Source organism: Camelina sativa, chromosome 16, assembly GCF_030686135.1.
Source record: "Camelina sativa cultivar CO46 ecotype springtype chromosome 16, ASM3068613v1".
NCBI lineage: Eukaryota > Viridiplantae > Streptophyta > Magnoliopsida > Brassicales > Brassicaceae > Camelina > Camelina sativa.
The window spans coordinates 10,051,674-10,071,105 of NC_141895.1; the positions used below are offsets into that span (position 1 = coordinate 10,051,674).

Consider the following 19,432-nt stretch of genomic DNA (forward strand, 5'->3'; position numbering starts at 1 on the left):
TTATGCATTGTCAAAAGAAGTTTATCTCAATCTTTCCTACTCGGTTTACACAAATGTTGACCTTTTACTCGCATTAGACTATAGATAGATATACATACACACTAACTAATCAATTAATGTAACTACAACAATAAGAGTTGTATCCAATGCAGCGTCGAAATTTTCCAAATCTCAAATATTAAACAATCAGCGGAGAAAAACTGCTTTGTGGAGAAACATTGTTGTAGTACGGGATGATTCCTACAACAAAATGATATGAAGTGAAGAACACGACGTGGCTATGACATTAATTGGATGCACAATCTCGCATCTCTAAAGACGGACAACTTAAGTTTTAGAAATCAAACACACAATTGAATAGTTTTTGCTGTCACCATATAAGATTTTGGGGGTCATCGACATGCCAATATAATTCATTTCTGTCTCGAGATAAGATATTGCAGGGTTCTACGCTTATAGAGGGGAGAAGGCCCAAAGTACTCGATGTGGAAGTCTTTATTACAACATACTTTTGATAGTTCCACCATACTGACAAAAGGTCGTACTCGACACATTACTAACATATACATGACTTAACAAAAGGTCACTAAACCCGAAACAACACTACAACTTTTGTCACCATATTTAAGACCTTACACGTTTAGAGACGGTAGTGTCTGCTCCACGCTTATGCATTCACCACAGCTCCTCCTACACAAACAAAACATCACAAACAATAAGTTGAAAGAAAGCTACCCACTTGCATAACCATCATATTTTAAATATATAAATCTGTATATGGGGCTATACCGTTGGGGTGGAGAACTTGACCGGTGAAGTAGGAAGAGCAGTGGTTACAAGCCAAGAAAACATACGAAGGCGCAACCTCAACTGGCTGACCCGCTCGTTTCATCGGAACCTCAGACCCGAAATTCTTAATCTTCTCCTCATTGAAGGAGGCTGGGATAAGCGGAGTCCATATCGGACCAGGCGCCACACCATTGACACGGATTCCTTTCTCAGCAAGCTGAAGTGCAAGACCTCGAGTAAACGCCACAATGGCTCCTTTTGTAGCAGTGTAGTCCAGAAGTGAAGCGTTTCCCTTGTAGGCGTTCACTGATGTGGTGTTGATGATGCTACTTCCTTCCTTCATATGTTTTAACGCATACCTTAAAAAAAAAGAAAAATCCAATTACCTTCACACGTATGTGTCTTTATGAGAACCAAAACTTGCACGTGTTTGTTACCTTGTGAGGAAGAAGTAAGAGAATATGTTTGTACGGAAGACTCGCTCAAGCCTAGGCTCATCAATCTCTTCGATCGAGCTGCTCTCGTACTGCTCTGCTGCGTTATTGATCAAAACATCAATACGTCCAAAGGCGTTAACGACCTCATCAACGACCCTTTTGCAGTTCTCGTCGAATCCTAAGTCAGTGGGAATAGCGATTGGTTCCTTAGCATCCGATGTTTTTGCCTTCTTCAACATTTGTAAAGTCTCTTGCGCATCTTTCTCCTCTTGACCCTTCACATAAGTGAAAGCTACAGTGGCACCTTCGAGTGCAAAACAGTATCCCACTGCTCGACCAATCCCGGAGTCTCCACCAGTTATCAACGCCACTTTTCCCTGATTGTACATTCATTAATTTGTTATATAAAATATGTATCAAATATATAATTATGAACATGGATCTTATTAAAGAGTTACGAATATGTCATATTTTGATATCAAACTAATGAAACTATAGGTTATAAAGATAATTACACGAAGCTTGTTGGAGGGTTGGTAGTCTGAGCTAGAGAATTGTGGTGTTGTTTCCATGACGTGTTCCTTGCCAGGTTGGGCATGTTGTCTTTGTTTCTCAGACGCCATCGCTCTTACGCACAAAAGCTGAGGTAATCTTCTATTCTGAGGTAGAGGTTTCTTGGTTTTGTTTGGAATTTGAGCTAACAAAAGGGTAACGTTCGATGATAAGACTCTCGACGAAGTGAACACTCGACACAACCCGTTCATGGCCATATATATATATACATGCACACACGTTACATGGAAGCTAGGATATATCTCAGCATGGGGTTATGACACGTAGCAGTTTAAGGAACATGACCTGCCAGAGGATGATACACGTGTTGGTGAATGGAACCGGATTTGTGGTAAACCATAAACGGTGATCCGTGTGACATGGAAAAAACTGTTTCTCGTTCACACACTAATTTGTTAGAAAGATTTATTTTATTTAATATGATATGATTATATCTTAGTTCTTTTTTTTTTTGGTAATTGTATTTGTTGTTTTGCATGCATGACACGTGAAGAGGATGTGCATTAATACACGTCGTCTTTTGGCAAAACGAAACCTCCTCTTTGCCAAGTGTTTGCCACTTTAACAGATCTTATCAAGAAAGGCTAATTTTGGAGAAAGATACTATAAACAAATAGAGTACATGTCCAACAAATTTACATTCTCTTTGCCTTCACCTTGATCTCTAACTCTGCTTTTATTACCAGAAGAATAAGAATAAGAAATTGTGTGAAGAGGAATGGTCTTGATTACCAAGATGTCTCTATCCATCTACATCATTCGTCTCCTCATTTTCTCCTTGATTTCCACATGTGTTATCTGCAACCGTAAACGCTCTTAACCTCTCTCTCTCTCTCTTAGTGTATTTTATGTACTGTATAAACTTGTACTTGAAATTTATACGTGTTTAGACTTTACATATGTGTATAATAGTAGTTGGTTGGGTCATTGGTACTTGGTGATTAGAGTTCATGATATTGGAGTTACAATTGATGTAATCTTTCTCATATATGGATCCTTTTTTGTTGTGTTTGTGTTATTTTAGAGGCGGAGGATAATCTTCTTCAAGGCCTAAACAGCCACCGAACTGCTCAAAAAGTTGCACCTTTTACAAAGAACGAGAAGGCTGATTGTGTGGCCGATGAGATCGCCGACAAGCTCGAAGATCAACCATGCACAAACCACTCCACAGCCGGCACGGTTACTCCTGGCTCGGTCCCTCCGCAGTTAACTAACTACCAAGACATTCTTTCTGAGTGCAAAATCGACCCAAACACTACCCGTGACGGATTGATCTTACCAGTTTGTATCCCTAACCGGATCCCTACTCTGGCTTTAACTAATTACACACAAACCGGTTATGCTAAGTATCTGAACGATTCGAGGTATGTTGGGGCTGGTGTTGGGTCGGAGAAAGAGTGGATGGTGGTTGTGCTGACCACAAGCACTCCAGGTGGAAGCTTTACTGCTGGTAAGGCGACGTCTGTGAGAGTGATGACTGGTTTAGGGCTAATGGGCTTCTTGTTTAGCTGCCTTGTTCTTTTATAAGCGTACTGAAGCTTTTGTTTTGTTTGAAGACTCTTTTTGTTTCTCTTTTACGCTGTGTTTTGGACGGATAGTATAAAACAACACATCGTAATTAACAAATTACAAGGCATAACAAAATTAATTCTCTAGCGTGATGTCAAATTAAAAAAAAAAAAAAAAAAAATCTTCGCTTGGGAGTGAATAGAAAGCTCAGAAGCTGTTACGAAGAGACCTAAACTAAACTAACCAACAAAAATTCTTGGCAGAAGCTTTACTATGATGCCTGAACACTTGAACAGAACAACAATATAAAGCCAGTTTCATCGCAACTTGAGTAATATGTTATTTTTGTGGTAAGTTTACATGAAGATGAATCTTGTTGACAATGTAGTTCTCAAGTACACTATCTATGAAACAAAGATACCAGGTGGTAAATTCGGGGGTAAAGTTTTGGTTCATAGTGGAATTTGAAGATGCTATCACAGAACTTATGCCCTCGAGAACCCAAACTTTTGAACAGTAAGTACAAGACAGTTTTGTCCCCAAGGCAATTCAATCGGCCGCAACACAATACAAAGTAAAAACAGTCCAAAAGTTTCGAACCATATCATATCTCCGATCTGTTTTTAATCAGGCATATTAATTAAGTTTCCAAGTTTACGAAGCAACATCAACTATTCAACAATTTTTCTAATGGCAATGAAGCTAACAACAAAAACAAAATCCTACATAACCTGCAATGATTCTAGCTTACTTTAAAGCTCCAACAAATCCATCTCCATTTGTTATTTCTGTTTAGTCTTCGTAGTACAGCTTCTTCACTACACCCTCAAGTACACCATCTGCTCCAAAATTACCGTTAAATTCTTCATTGCTCACAGGACCCGGAAGCTGAAAGGAGATGGTGAAGTGGCCTGGAGGGCATAAATTCTGTGTTAGCATTTTGAAGATCTGATTGTTTTTGCAAACTGTCATCTCCCCTGTAGTTGTTGCTCCCTTTATCTGAATCTTACCGTCTGGTTCTATTTCACAGCTGAAGTCCTCTGCATGTTCAACAATCAACATGTCACATTCAGTAGAAGACAAGTAAAAGCACAAGATACATATACTCTTTGTTCTGAATGAACAAATATCTTTCACAAGGTTCGAACTAGAATTCTAGAAACAATAATTTGGCATGTCAATTGTAAACTTCACAAAGATATAGAAATGAGTTCAGACTTACTCTCATCTCTTGAAACACCAGGTAATGAAACACGAAAGTAGTATGAGTCCTCGGATTCAGCAATATCAACCAAACCAATCGTTGGTCCAATCTTCCCCATGGCTGCACTTCCCGTAAGAGCAACTCCGGTTTTCGTTTGACTGATAAGGCTATTAAACTCTGGAGTTGATTCAGAAGGCAGAAATATCATTGCTGGCCCTCCTACTCTCTCTACATTCTCATTCGCCCTGTTACTCGACATGGATGCATGAGTTACTGGACCGATGTAAGGCAAACTGTTCAATGGAGTCACTTCAAGAAACTGTGGGTTCCTTGTGTTTTCCGGGTAACTGTTGTTCTCCCTCATCCCGTTTTGACCACTTGAAGACCTGAAGAAACAACAATTCCTTTTATTATACACTAGACTCTGATCTGCTACCAAACATACTTGAGGTATTATAAGGGTATTGAACCAAACAAGAGGTAAATAGAATCGGTAAAAGAGCAACTATACAGGTCAATAAAGTTTGAAAACAATGCCAATGGTTAAAACAGTAGTGGCTGCTATTGACTAAAAAGGCTAAATCTTGAGATATTACGAGGCTATTGAACCAAACAAACAAGAGGTAAACAGAATCCGTAATGCTTAATGCTTACCAAACAATGGCAATGGTGATCTATAACCACTATCCCTAATGCTTACTTACTCCATAAAAATGAAACCTTTTTTATACTTTAATGACCACAAACGAAGAGCCAACCTAATGTATAACAGGGGTTTAGCTAAGAAACGAAGATCAGAATATGAAGATTCTGTAAAAAAATCATACCTTTTTAGACTAAATTTCAAGTTTTGAATCTTAAGTCTAAAAAAGTTTGGTCAAAATTCCAATTTCGATAGTATTGGCTGTCGGGCACACAACTATCTCATCAAAGCTTAAGGCTTTGAGCCAAAAATAACCTAATTAGTTAAAATGGGACAAATTCCCTAAAGAAATTTTAAATCTTTCACAAAGAACGAACCAAAAATACAAAAAATTGGGTTATACACGAGCAAGAGCAGAAACTACATTGACCAATTTTTTCAAAGAAAATTCAACAACTTTTACCTCATCGGAGAGTGGTTTCAGTAGTTGCCGGAGAAGCTTTGTTGGGTTTTAACTTTTTATTTTATTTTCTCTCTTTTAAGAAGAAGAAGAACCCAAAAAAAGGGGAGAGTAATCAATCATCATTGAGAAAGTAAATTCCCAAATTACCCTTCTTCTTGCGATGTCTTGATCTTGAAGAGTCCCTTTTACTTCAGTCGCTTTCTGTGTTCCTCTGATGAAAAAAAAACAAACAATTTCACTTAGTAGAACCCTAAATTACACTTCTGGTTAGTAATATTTTGATCTCAATTTTAGCTTATTTACTTACAATTTGTGTTTCTGTTGTTTCAATTTCTATAATCTCGTTAAAAAGTTTCGTTTTTTTCCATGATTCTTCACTCATTTTGATGCGAATTTGGTTGCATGTCCAAAATTTTCAATTTCACTATTAAAGCTTCGATCTTTTTAATAGAACACTCATAAAAAATCAACCTTTTGATTTCTATGTTGTTTTTTTAGGATATGAGTGATACAATGTGTGAGTTAGCAACTGAGAACTCTGGAAAACAAGAAGATAGAGTGTTGATTTCACTTGACATTGAAGATGACAAGTTGTTTCTCTTACATTTCATCATTGGAACTTACTTCGGACCAGATTTAAGAAAACGTAAGCATTCAAAGCAGCAATCAGCTTTTCAGATTCAAGCAAGTAAGATTCTCGTAGCAGCAGATAAGTTGAGTGGCTCACTTATGAAGAGGGCAGAGGTAGAACGTGTGTATTATCACATTCTCAGAAATGTTGATCAGTCTCTAGTGATAATGCCGAGAAAGATACGTGATTATTTCAATGAAAAACGCAATGATTCCAACGGGGATTACCCTCTTTTCGTGGATCTTTATCCGGAAGAACTTCACCCTGAAACCCGTGTGAGGAATAGGTTTAAGTTTATCCCGAGCATTGTGTTCATCAATGAAAAAGTTCAACGGTTTTCTCAGGTGCGTGCAAGAGAACATAGCAAACAAGTTCTTCCGGAATCAATGACGGAGAAGCAAGTTCAACGGTTTTCTCAGGTGTTTGAAATGCAAACACAGAATCTCTGCCTGCCCGGTCACTTTTCTGTCTCGTTCCGCCTCCCTGGTCCTGTCCATCCGCAGGAGTTCTTTGGCAACTTTGGAACAGATGGGATTCTTGAAGGAATTGTAATGAAAAAGTTGCAAAAACAAACTGTGTAATTGCAGTAGTTATAGGAATCAGTCTGAGAACCGACTTGTAAAACTCAAGCTAAGCTTAACCAACTCATTTTGCTAATGACTCATTTTGACAACCTTATGTGCAAGTATGGACTAGTATGGTTACAATATCTCTGCAGCTGTGAACTTCTAAGTAATTCAACTTTTTATAAGTTCAGTTTTCAATTTCATAGTTTCTTGTTATACCATCTACTTATGTAATCCTTAAATTGACTGAAAACAGATAAACCAAATTGTATAACAAGAGAAATATATCCATGGATCATAAAACATAAATTATTCCACTACACCAAAGTTTTTTGTCTGATAATTATCTATTAACATTCTTCTTCTTGGGTAGACCCACCGGATAGAGAGGTTCGAATTAGAGAAGGCTCTGCAGAAAAACAAACAAGAATGATATCAAGTTTTGTTTCCATGTAAACTTGAAACGATATAAGCACAAATCTAAAACAAAGACTCACAGTTTCATTAAGCAAAGTCAATTGTCAGGATCCTGCTGCTCAGGTGCTTGCTGTTGCCACATTGGTTGACCCATATACGCGTTAGGCGGATATGCACCAGGGTTACCCATAACCATTCCAGGGTTCCCAATAGGAGCAGTTCCAGGAGGCAAGTATCCATACGGGTAACCCGATGCAGTGGCAGCTTCAGCACCAACACCACCCAAGACTTCATCACGAAGATCCTCCCTAGGAACAATATCCACAAGGAAATCAAAGATATCAGTCCTAGTCACAGCAGCAGCGATATCATTCTTCTGCAGCGTCCTCCTCTTGTTCTCCTCAGTGTGGTTCCACGACCTCAGGGTAAGCTCCAGGATAAACATCTCACAGGCCCTGGCGAACACAACAGGCGCCTCAGCAGAGATCATCCTCACGTCCTCATCAGCTTTCATGATCTTCTTGATCCTTGCCAGGGGAAGGCTATGGTTCTTGAAATCAGTGGTTTTCTCAATCTCTTTGAATTGAGTCTCCCAGAATGACTGGAGCTGTTGAGTGAGCTGCTGCTGTTGTTGCTGGTGGATCTGGTGGTACGCAGGATGGTCAGAACCAGCTGGTGCAGTGGTGGTCATGGGGTTGGTTTGGTATGGGTTAGAACCGTAGTTCATAGCTGATGATTGTCCTTGTTGATCCATTCTCTCTCTACCAAAATTCAAAAACAGAGAACAATAACAAAAATATTTAACCTAAAAGCTGATTTGGTGTACCTTCTCTACTTACATAATAATCAAACCAGAAATATCAAAAAGAAGAAACATAACTTATTTACATGAAATCAGAGAAATAGATTATAGGGTTTGATTCAAAACCTGATTTTTGAATATAACCCAGAAAAATGTTGGGAAAATTGAAAGAGAAATAGGTTACCTTGAGAATCTGGAGAAATTGAATGAGAAGAGGAGTGTGAGATTTTTGATGGAGGGATGAGAGAACTTTTGAGATCTGGAGTTCTTATGGGTTTTATCGCCTTGGTTGGATTTTTTATTTTAGGGGTTTTGGTTTGGTTTACACTTCTTTATACACTTTTCTCTAAAGTATAGTAGTAATTGAATAATAATATAAGGAAATAAAAGACAGATGGCGTTAGTAAGAAGAGGAAAGGGTTTTAAAAGGTAAACAAAGATGTCTTTTTACTTTTTAGTTCCTACCAAAAAAAAAAGATGTCTTTCTAGTTTCCAGTCTATTACAAAAAAAAAAAAAAAAAAAAAAATCATTTCAGCTTACGTCACATTACACCTTTTTGTTGTTTGTAAAGCATTGAAACCACAATACGGCCCATTAAGTGACTTGCCCGTTGAGCAAACTTTTGATGTCCAAAAAGCTTAACTAAGCTAAGAGAGAGAGAGAGAGAGAGGCTCATGTGGGTTTGCTAAGTAATTGTCACAAAAAGCTTAACTAAACTATGTTTCTTGTTCTTATTCTTTATGATCGTTGCAGACACGAGAGAGAATGAGGGATGAGAGATTTGTAATCTAAGCCAATAAGCAAGGTACATATATATATTGGTATTACAGCTCATGGACTCATGGTTCACAGGAGCAAATTCCTAGAAATGTTTAGTCATATATGTCTTTGACAAATAAAAAATCAACATAGAGAAGTTTGCTTAATAAGGTGATTACACACTGGAGAAAAAAGATCACCGCGGATCTAGAGATTCATGGACTTCACGATGCATTGAAGGATGAAAAACAAGAGGTCTCAAATTCAAAAAGAAAAAGTGTTACTTTAGGCTTAAGAATCATTATAGTAGGTATACAAATGCTATCTCTCAAAAAAAGAAAGGAAAGTTATATAATCTACCATGTATTTCTAAGTGTAGGTTGTGTGATATTTGATCATGTGTGTTAGAGAAAAAAATATTGATTATCACAGAGAAAAAAATATTGTTAGCATCTTAAAGATCCTTGACTAGTTGTAAAAAAAGCTGTATGGACTCCAACATAAATTTTACAAAGATAAATGGATTCATTTATCTTTTCAAAGATACAATAGCAAAGATGATCTCAACTTAAAAAGGGAATATAATTACATATTAAACAAAATAGTGTCATGGCATAATATCATCAAATGACAAGCTTTCTCGACGGCTAGGAAACCGAGAAGAATCAGAACTTTTGTTGAAAGCTTTAACAAGGGGAATGAGCGAGTGAACAACGTCCGTCATCAACGGTCTGTAACTTGCTTCTGGTTGCACACACACTGCTGCTATGGCTGCTACCTGTTTTCATAAAAATCCATCACAACTCTTGCCCATATAGATATAGATATACAAATTAGCGTAACTTTCCATGTCACACAAACATTTCTAGTCCAATATATGGTTTCATAAATGTTGTGTTAGATCAATCAACTGTATGGTAGTCTAGTGAGTGAGATGTCACATCCACTATGCTTCCAAATTAATAACATTTAACACTTTTAATAGCAAGAAAAATAGAAAGTAAGTGAAGAATTCTCACCTGAATAAGATCTTTTTGTGAGTATTGACCTTTCATGGTTGGATCCACCATTTCACTAATTTTCTCTCTATTGGTTAGCCTTGGAAGAGCCTGAAATTATATGTCACATTTTCACTATGAATTTCAAGCTATATATATTATAGTAGTACTTCTAAACAAGTGTAGACAAGTCTACACATGTTCTCGTGGAGGTATTGAGTAATTCAAATATATAATATGCTATTGAACATACCCATGAGACAAGGACATCTTGTCCTCGCGGACGCTTTGAATCGATCGGTGTACGACCCGTTAAGAGCTCTAGTAACACAATACCATAACTATAAACATCTGATTTTGTAGTAAGCTTTCCAGTAGAGGCGTACCTATCTCAACACAATTTATATGGTTATGTTTTGGCTCTATATAGAAATTGAGTGATCATAATCTTTCTAATTCATGAGTAGCACACTATGGGTAGACAAAAATTACTACCATATTCCTTATTTGTAGGTGACATGGCATTTTTTTTTCTTGGTTACAAATGGATCAAGCCACTTCGTTATTACTTCTTTTTTCTTTTTCATTTTGGCAAAAGTATGAAAATAGTTAATGTGAAATGTTACTTACTCTGGAGCAAGATATCCCGTGGTACCAAGCACTCTTGTTGAAATCTCACCATTTAGTTTATCAGATCCAGTTTTTGCCAATCCAAAATCCGAAACTTTAGCTCGATTATTTTGATCCAATAAAATGTTGGTACACTTGAAGCTCCGGTGGATCACCGTAAAGACTGTATTTTCGTGTAGAAACTCTAGAGCTCTGGCACAATCAAGAGCGATCCTAAGCCGGGTTCCCCAATCTAAAGGTTGAGATTGATCCTTTAGATTCTTACAACTGTGATTGTGGAGATGATGCTCCAATGTACCATTAGGCATATATTCAAATATTAGGATCCTATGGTTTTGATCGGCACAATATCCAAGTAACTCCACCAAATATGGGCATTGTAATCGACTAAGAAGATCCACCTGCACCATTAAGAGATTACATTCGTTTATGTAATTGTAAACTTAAGGTCACAAGTCAACAAATGCTGATAATGTAGTTGTGAAAAGACATAATATTAATGGGTTGACGTTTTAATTACTAGTTAATAAACAAAGCAACTTGTTTATTTATTGACTATTCCACAAAATAGTACTATTGAATAGTGGTACTTCCTTTACTAAATATATAGGCACACGGACCAAAATCTTTATCAAATGATTTGAACTTTATAAATCCCAGCACATGGATGCCAAATAAAACAAAAAAAAATCCCAGCACATTCTGAAAGGGGCATGTCAATTAGAGGAATCCGATTTCAATTGTTTTTTGTTTTTTAGATTACGTTGTATTTTAGCAAATACAGATATTGGATAGGAAAACATTTAAAAACAAAAAAAACAAAAAAAGTTACAATCTTGTGATCTATTTTAAAACTCTTAGTTATTGTTCTATTAGAAATCTAAATCATGGATGATAATCACCTGACTGTACAACACAGAGAGTTATTGGTCAACATATGTATTGTATAATCTTTTTTTTTTTTTCTGTCAAACATGTATTGTATAATCCAGGAAAGGATAAATGTATTACGATCTATTGGATTTATAATAAAAACACGAACTTTCACATCTATAAAATGTTGTCTACAATTAATCTTCTAAAATATTATTTTTAAAATTATATCATCAACTTTTTTTAAACAAAAATTGCAAGTTTACTTTCAACTTACATTAATCCCTAGTATCTCATACGTATTTCGAAAAACCTTTACGGTAATTACTTACATTAATCTTTTTTTTTAAGTAGATTTGGACTTTACATCATAAAAACTTTGATTTGCTATAATACTTCTTATAAATTAAAAAAGCTTGATGATGATGTCGGTAAATTATATTGCGAGTTAGTTTAATTTTATGTGTTTGAGTTTGACTTACATTTTTACTGCGTTAAGAGTAAAACTTGCAATTTGGAGAACTGTTTTTTGTAAAAAAATTCCCTTTATGAAAATATCACAAGAGATAATATATGTCCTAATATTTAGTTGTAGAGGAGAGTTAAGTGTGATCCGGTGTCTCGTGATGAGTCACCTACTTGGAGCAACTATATATAAATTTAAAAGTTTCAAAGATTTCAAAATTTACAATGCAAGGGTAGATTATTCAAAATTTTCAATATATATACTTTTTATAATACCAGTATATTAATTTCAAGTGTTGATAACATGGAAACAATAAATAAGCACAAAAAGGGTAGATAAGAAAGAATGGATAATAAATGAAGTGGGCACGGGAACGACTAACCTCAATCCTAAAGGACCGTTCTTCATGCTTTTGGTGACTAGCATTATCATTAAGCATATGAAGCTTTTTAATGGCCGCAAGAGTTCCATCACTTAGTACTCCTTTGTACACATCTCCATATCCACCGCTTCCGATCTTCTTCTCTTCGCTGAAATTATTAGTCGCAATCTCTAGTTCCTTGTATGTGTACACTTCTACTCCTTCTACTCGGCTTCTCCTACAACTTTTTGGCTGTGGTGGCAATTGTCTGAATGATGTTGGGTTTCTTGAATATAGACAATCTATCTTGATGTCATCTAACAAGAAAATTAGAGCTCATTGGATGTGGAAATGATTCTATACTAGTACAAAAAATACGAGATTTTTCACTCATTGCTGATTGATTTTGAATTAAAACTCATGATTTTTTCTGAAATTTAAGGAATTAATGTGTATATATGTGTCTTACCAGGGCTAGATGCGTAGCTGTAGTTGGTTGAAGTTCCACCGTTGTTAATGTTACTAAAGCTCTCTTTGCAAGATAATTGTTGTGCTTTGTCTCTTGCGGATTTAAGCCGATGAAGTAAAAGGATTATAAGGAGAATTGCAAAGATTATGAAGAATGAGATGATGGAGATGCCAATGATGATCATGGCATTTATTGAAATGAGGCCATGATGGTTCTGCTCTTGGCTGCTCCAGGATGGTGGATGATGGATGTGGTGGTTGCTATGGCTTTTGTTTTCCATTTTTACAATGGAGCTGATGGGAGGGGGAGAGGGGGGTGTAGGTTTGGAAAAGAGTTGAAGTATATTTCTCTATATATACACATATATGGATATGTATTGAGTGAAATAAATGAAAGAAGACATCGGAAAAAAAGAAAAGAAAACATTGGAAACACAGGCTTATAATATTATTTTTAGAGAAATAAAAAATAATTTAAAAACGAAATTAGTTGGCGAAGTACACGTTCTTCTCAACTCAATGGGTAATGTTTAGTTCCAGTTGGTTCTAATATTAGAAAGTATGCATGTTGCTGTATAGAAAGAGAAAAGCCATTTATTTAGCAAAACAATAACATTATCTTCAAAAAAATGTAAAATTTTGTGTGTTTGATAGTTTAGATGTAATATTCTCGGTCAAGTTGAAAACATACAAGAAATAGCAATGAACGACCCCAATTGGTGCATGAACAACCTGTCAAAATATAGAATAAACCGCAATGCACCGAATAAACTCTTAAATATTCCTATACTTGATGATGATCATGCACCAGAAAATTACGGTATCTATATATGCGCTCTATACTAGTAAATGAGGATACATCATTGCATGCAATTTTTATATTATGATAGTGTATATGATTTTTATTTTACATTAAAGAATAATGTTTACCTAAAATATAGATAAATTCTTTTAAATACCACTAAAAAAGTTTTTTTTTCCAAAAATACAACATTTTAGTTTTTTTTCCAAAAATACCACAAAAGTTTTTTCTCCAAAATTACCACAAACACAAAAATTGATTTTTAAGGATGTAGAATTTTTTTTTTTAGTCTTGGGTTGACACATTTAGTTTTAGGGTATAGTTTTTAGGAGTAGAGTTTAGTATTTAGAATTTAGGAATTAGTTTTTAGTATTAGAACTTTAGTTCAATTATGTGGTATTTTTGGAAAAATATACGTTTTAGTGGTATTTTTTGAAAAAAAAACAATTATGGTATTTTTGGAATGAAAACCTATTTTAGTGGTATTTATGACAATTGCCCTAAAATATATAACGTTTGTTTCTTAAATTTAATCATTTGATAAGTTTTCAATTAGCGTGTTTAGTCCAAAATATTTTCAAAAACAGTTTATCAACTAGAAGAGAGACACACTTAGTAATCTTTGAGATTTCCTTTTTTCTTATTGAAGCTATTAAAAGGATTGATTCTCGATAAAAGGGTTTCCAAAAACTCTCTCAGGCCCAAATATCGAGAAGCCTTCGATCGATTCCTGCTCCGACGCCGGTGAAGCTCCGACTTACCGGCGTCGGGTCCTTGGTCCTTTTTCAGTTGCTTTCTGCATGACCTGCTCCCTTTTATTCCTCTGTTGGTGCATATCTCAATCTCTTCAAATCGCCCTGATTCACCCTCAAACTCTCTCTCCCCCATTGAAAAGCTTTATTGTTAGATATTCTTCCGGAGACAAACGACGAAGGAATTCTCTGTCGACCTTCATCCCGACCCATGCCCTCTCCTCAAACCCTCTAACGAATCTAGTAAACCTGACGCCTCTCCAAAGGTATAGATCTGAACAATTCCTCGATTTGCCTGATTCTCTCTGTCCGGTGTGTAAGACGACGATGCACGGTGCTCTCGTTCTCTGGATAAGAAGGTCAGGTCCGCGAGCACTAGAGATGGTGAGTTTACTTTTGTTCCCCTTCGAACCCTCCTCCACCTTCAAGGTTTGGTACTACCGTCCTTCGCCGACCCCGTCCTCACCGGTGTCTAGTAGTTACAGTCGGAACGCCTATTCGCTAATACGCCGCCACTCCATCGCCACTTCCAGCTCAGTTGGTGAGACTCTAGGGTTCCCGGTAATGGACTTGCACCCTTGGTCAGGCCCAATAACCACCCTTCGGCCCACTACCAAAAACAATGACCCACGATTTCATCACTTAAGGCTCAGGTCTGTGTCCTCAACTTTCTTACGAATGGTACTTCTTTGGTTTCATCCGTTTAATGATCTTGTATGCCTGCTGCCATATCTTGATTGGTCTTTGCTGTTTGAGCATGTGAATTTCCTGACCCACCTTCGACAATATATGACTAGAATTAGACTTCTTCTACCTAGATATGTTATTGAGAGCTTTAAGTCAAGTCCAATTGCTTTAGTACTGTTTATTTCCGCTTGGTCAAGACGAGGTTTCCTCGGTAGCAGAACATTGATAGCTTCAGAGTTGCTTGATAGATTTATTTGTCGAGGTCAGTTTTTAACCCTGTCCGGATGCTTGCATTGTATAACCTTCATTATGATTCTGATCCGACAGCTTGGTTGAACCCTATTCCAAAACTCCTTTATCCCCTGTACCATCTACCACCACTAGATAGAATGCTTGGGTCTGTTGACATTTTCCAGGACCAAACTGTTTACAAGCTTTGTGTGGAATTCATTTACCTCCATTGCCATGTGAGGGATGACCCACCTGCTTTGTTACGGTTTGACTCTCATTCTCTGCGAATCTCGATTATAGCTTTATCTAGAATCCTGAGTTTTGTTCCTAAAAACCTAAAGGACTTTGATCCCCTGTACCATCTACTGCTAATGGACCGAAAGCTTGGGTCTGTTAACTTTTTCCAGGACCAAACTGAGTACAAGCTTTGTGTGGAATTCATTTACCTTCATTGCCATGTGAGGGATGACCCACCTGCTTTGTTCCGGCTTGACTCCCACTTTCTGTGACTCCCGATTACAGCTTCTTATGGAATCCTGCGGTTAGTTCCTCAAGGCTTAAAGGACTTTGATCTCATGCTCTTGAACTCTCTCATGCTGGTGGCAAACCCCATAAGCGTTCCCCCCATGGAACAACCTTTTACTAGTTCAAATGTGTTGTCCGCTAGAGCCACTCATGATCACCTGCTGGTCAAGGAATTCGTGAAACCTGATTTCAAATACGAATCCAATTTGGATCCAATAGATTTTTCAAAGATTGTTAAACTTTATCAGTTTGAAAATCTCCTTGTAAAGCTCATGGAACCTCTATCTTTAACTTTTTATTTCTATTTTGAATCATGTTGTAAGAACACACCCCTTTTTAGGGATTAGTTGGAATCAAAATTTCATGTTTGCCAAAAAAAAAAAAAAAAAAAAAAAAAAAAAAACTTAGTGGTCTTTGAGATAATATGAAGAAAATTTAACCAACAAAATCAATTGAAAATACCAAGCATTTCTTCAATAACAACTATGATATCATAATTTCATATGTCGAGTGAAAAAAGATCAAAGTTACCCAAACCAAAACTAAATAAAACAAAGGTAAATTGGAGTTGAATTATTTACAATTTGGTATATCAACTTCTAGTGCATCGGAACTTTGTGTAAGTGCGTAATGAAAATGACTTTGCTTTAAGCTAATACAAAAGAAAAGACAAATTACAAAAGCACCAACACGAGCTCTTTGTTTTGCTCACGAAATATAGATAGATAAGTTTTAAATTTTAATTATGGCCATACACATAATGTGAAGGAAAATTCCTTTTGGATTTTTTGGTTTCTCTTTTTTGTAACATGTGTCGATGATCACTTGAACTATAATATTACTACGATAATAGCCGCGTTACGCCGCGAGATTGTTTATTGTTTTGTTGTTTTTAATTATTTCGTGGTTAATTTTTGTTATGTTGTTTTTAATTATTTCGTGGTTAATTTTTGTTATGTTGTTTGTAATTAAAAATCATTGTTTTTACCTTTTTGTTCAACAAATTAAAAATCATTGTTAACATTGATTTTTAACAATGTTCATTTGTAATATTTTTGTTTTTAAATTTTTGTTATTAATTTTTGGTTTAAAAAAAATTATTTTTGTGAAATCTTAGATTTAATGAATTTTGTTTTTTCTTATATTAGGATGCATTGGTTGACCATTATTATTGCTTGATGTTTGGTTCATTGGATGATGGTTTCTATTGATTATGCTTTTTATTATTGGTAGAACAGCTAAATCGCATTGTGTATGTATTGTAAAATACATATTTGTATTTAAAAGAAGGATTTTTTATATAACATTAAGGTCAAGAAATGAGATTTTAAATGGGAAAATAGTTGTTTGGAATAGCTGAGATGTTATTTTTTCTGACTTAATTTTCTTTTGTTTCTTTGTAATCTTCACCTGCATTTTATTTTTGTTTAATTTTGGTTAGTATTGTAGAAATTTAATGGGTAAATTATTATTTTTGTGTGTTTTCTTTGGTTTGGGGAATACATGTGTCTTTGTATTGGAAATTGTCGAATATTTCACATTTTTTATTGATGTCTTTTTTTCTTTGTTAAATCCAAACATCTGACAGAATGGGGAAGGAAAAGGAAAAATTCAGTGGTCTTATCGGTCCTAAATGCCTTCCAAAATTCTGATTGATGAGGGTTGTATTCATTTGTTATGGTTGCTTACTTTCATTTATTAACGCATCAGTACATGAGCATAATTAGGAAGAAACTCAACTAAGGATTTTGGGTGGCAAAGCTAAGCATAAGAAATACAACCAAAAGGGAACAACTCTAAGATTAATCTCATTAGTATCTGGTTCTGATATAGTAATACGGTAATACTGATATCTGTAATTTCACGCAAATACAACTATAGAAATTGATAGGTAAACTACTAATAAAAATCAGGCCATGAATGTCGACTAAATAAATAGATATATTCAATGAATAGAAACAAATTGGTATCAGATGAGATGATACATATCCTTTTAGGTGCATGGTCCAAAACAATTCTGGCTCTCATTATAATTCCAAATTGACTCAAACCTCCTAACACCCCATAGAAAAATTCTGATTTTAGCTTTGCGAGCATGTTAGTATTTCACCTTTCCCTGAAATAAAAATATCAAAAAATGGAGCAGAAGTTGAGTTCTCACTACCATCAAAGGGTGACCTTGAAGATCGTATTATTTATTCCATCAAAGGGTCACTTTACCCCACACCAACACTTGCTTGCATGCGAAAAGGCATATGCTAGCAATGGATCTGTTAAATAGCGGAAGGTTATCAGTAAACTCAACAAGTACTAAAGTAAAATTGCACGCAACAAGTTAAACAAAAAAGGCAACAAAAAATAAATTACAGATATAGTAGGGAAGCGAAGTACAGTAATGATTGCTATCTTACTACCAACATCTCTTCTTTCTCTAATTTGAAAACGAAGTCTGTCAAAACTGCCTTTGTGACACCATTTGTTCCTGATACGTTCTTGCAAGGCAAATAAACCGACCTGAAGCTGAACCATATTCCATTTAGCTAGTCATTGCGCTTGTGCTAGAGGAACATGATTCCAGACGTTTCTGCATTTTCTCTTCTTCATCCTGCATTTCCTTCTGCCATATCCTTATTTTGGCTTCTACAACACGTTGCTCTTCCTGCAAAATGATACAGTGATTTGAAGAGAGAGTGAGTGTTGGCTTAAACATACTCATTCAATAACATGACCGGTTTCCGTATGTATAACGAACGATCTGCAATATTTCATTATACATTCATATCCATAAAACAAAAACAACAATGGAATTCATCAAACTTGATAGTCAAACAAAATGCCATAAAACTTGATAGTTCGAATCTTCATACTATGATACAATTGAAGCTTAACGGATACCAAACAAGAAATTTTCAAAATGCAAAACACTCTGTTGACAACTTAACAAGATTCTTCTAGGTAAAAGAACATTTGGAGCTTATCATTCTGTTTCACAACTTCAAACCCAACAGAAGAAAAAACAAGCTGAATAAGAAAAAAATGAGTTAAAATCATTTCATTACCAAAAACTTGCGGAGGAGTCGAACACTTAGTGGGATCAGGTTCCAACATCTGCTTCACAAGGCTCTTTGATCTTGCTATTGTCCGTGACCAATGATCTCTCTTTAATATTGCAAGGGCCGTGCAATCAAACATAGCCTTTGATCAAGACAAAGCAACACACACTTTAGAATCAATCTCAATCTAGACATCACCACAATAATCGATCCAGTTAGGCGGATACATTAGCTATTAAAGACTCAAAACCAAGTAAAGTATAATTCTTTGAACAAAGAAAACACACACTAACATATTTGCTTGACAAAGAACATATCTAAAAACCAATTAATTTACCCTAAAGATTCAAATCCATAGCAAAAGTTTACATCTTTGACACATAACATATCATAACACTAACAGATTTTCTTGGATATTAAAATTTTCTGGATTTAGAACAGACCTCAGGCTGATTTTCATAGAGATTAAGGACAAGGATACCTTGAAACTTTTCACATGCTTGAGTTTCAGTTTCCGACCAGACAAATCCACTCGATCCAATGGATGCTATGAAGCTTGTTGTAATGTACTCACAACCTCCGCAGCTTCTTCCTCTGCCACTGCCGCAACATTATTCTAGGTAGACTAGTAGATCCTCGAGTTGATTCCCAATGAAGAAGACTATTATTTGTCCACCTAAGATTAAAAAAGGCTGATATGTATTAATTGTTATAATTTGATAGGGTATAAATTTTGACTGAGGTGTTAACACATGCTTAAAAGTTGAGGCTGAGATGTCATGCTATGGTGAG

At 35.8% G+C, this 19,432-nt stretch overlaps 5 protein-coding genes and 1 pseudogene across 6 annotated transcripts; 2 read left to right on the forward strand and 4 right to left on the reverse strand.

Moving 5' to 3' along the window:
• Window positions 1-475: 475 nt before the first annotated feature.
• On the reverse strand, window positions 476-2,033 carry LOC104758927 (NADPH-dependent aldehyde reductase 1, chloroplastic). The gene is made up of 4 exons (XM_010481899.3): window positions 1,742-2,033; window positions 1,227-1,603; window positions 790-1,148; window positions 476-690 (listed from the first exon to the last, which is right to left on the reverse strand). Exons 1-4 carry the CDS (start codon window positions 1,994-1,996, stop codon window positions 668-670), a joined length of 1,014 nt encoding a protein of 337 aa, XP_010480201.1. The 5' UTR covers window positions 1,997-2,033; the 3' UTR covers window positions 476-667.
• A 340-nt stretch (window positions 2,034-2,373) lies between these two features.
• LOC104758928 (putative GPI-anchored protein At3g06035) lies at window positions 2,374-3,425 on the forward strand. The gene is made up of 2 exons (XM_010481900.3): window positions 2,374-2,605; window positions 2,824-3,425. The coding sequence occupies exons 1-2, from the start codon at window positions 2,518-2,520 to the stop codon at window positions 3,324-3,326; spliced, it is 591 nt and encodes a 196-aa protein (XP_010480202.2). The 5' UTR covers window positions 2,374-2,517; the 3' UTR covers window positions 3,327-3,425.
• Window positions 3,426-3,890: 465 nt separating this feature from the next.
• On the reverse strand, window positions 3,891-5,731 carry LOC104758930 (alpha-crystallin domain-containing protein 22.3). Its single transcript, XM_087492071.1, has 3 exons — window positions 5,619-5,731; window positions 4,531-4,898; window positions 3,891-4,348 (listed from the first exon to the last, which is right to left on the reverse strand). The coding sequence occupies exons 1-3, from the start codon at window positions 5,621-5,623 to the stop codon at window positions 4,101-4,103; spliced, it is 621 nt and encodes a 206-aa protein (XP_087348197.1). The 5' UTR covers window positions 5,624-5,731; the 3' UTR covers window positions 3,891-4,100.
• Window positions 5,651-7,018, forward strand: LOC147925400 (increased DNA methylation 2 pseudogene; annotated as a pseudogene). Its single transcript, XR_015584849.1, has 2 exons — window positions 5,651-5,884; window positions 6,117-7,018. The product of XR_015584849.1 is annotated as an increased DNA methylation 2 pseudogene (transcript).
• Window positions 7,019-7,041: 23 nt separating this feature from the next.
• Window positions 7,042-8,561, reverse strand: LOC104758924 (nuclear transcription factor Y subunit C-3). Its single transcript, XM_087492070.1, has 3 exons — window positions 8,219-8,561; window positions 7,313-7,993; window positions 7,042-7,224 (listed from the first exon to the last, which is right to left on the reverse strand). Exon 2 carries the CDS (start codon window positions 7,984-7,986, stop codon window positions 7,330-7,332), a length of 657 nt encoding a protein of 218 aa, XP_087348196.1. The 5' UTR covers window positions 7,987-7,993; window positions 8,219-8,561; the 3' UTR covers window positions 7,042-7,224; window positions 7,313-7,329.
• Window positions 8,562-9,266: 705 nt separating this feature from the next.
• Window positions 9,267-13,160, reverse strand: LOC104758923 (putative serine/threonine-protein kinase PBL7). Its single transcript, XM_010481896.3, has 6 exons — window positions 12,592-13,160; window positions 12,144-12,439; window positions 10,423-10,823; window positions 10,046-10,178; window positions 9,814-9,903; window positions 9,267-9,572 (listed from the first exon to the last, which is right to left on the reverse strand). The coding sequence occupies exons 1-6, from the start codon at window positions 12,869-12,871 to the stop codon at window positions 9,402-9,404; spliced, it is 1,371 nt and encodes a 456-aa protein (XP_010480198.2). The 5' UTR covers window positions 12,872-13,160; the 3' UTR covers window positions 9,267-9,401.
• Between the last annotated feature and the right edge of the window lie 6,272 nt (window positions 13,161-19,432).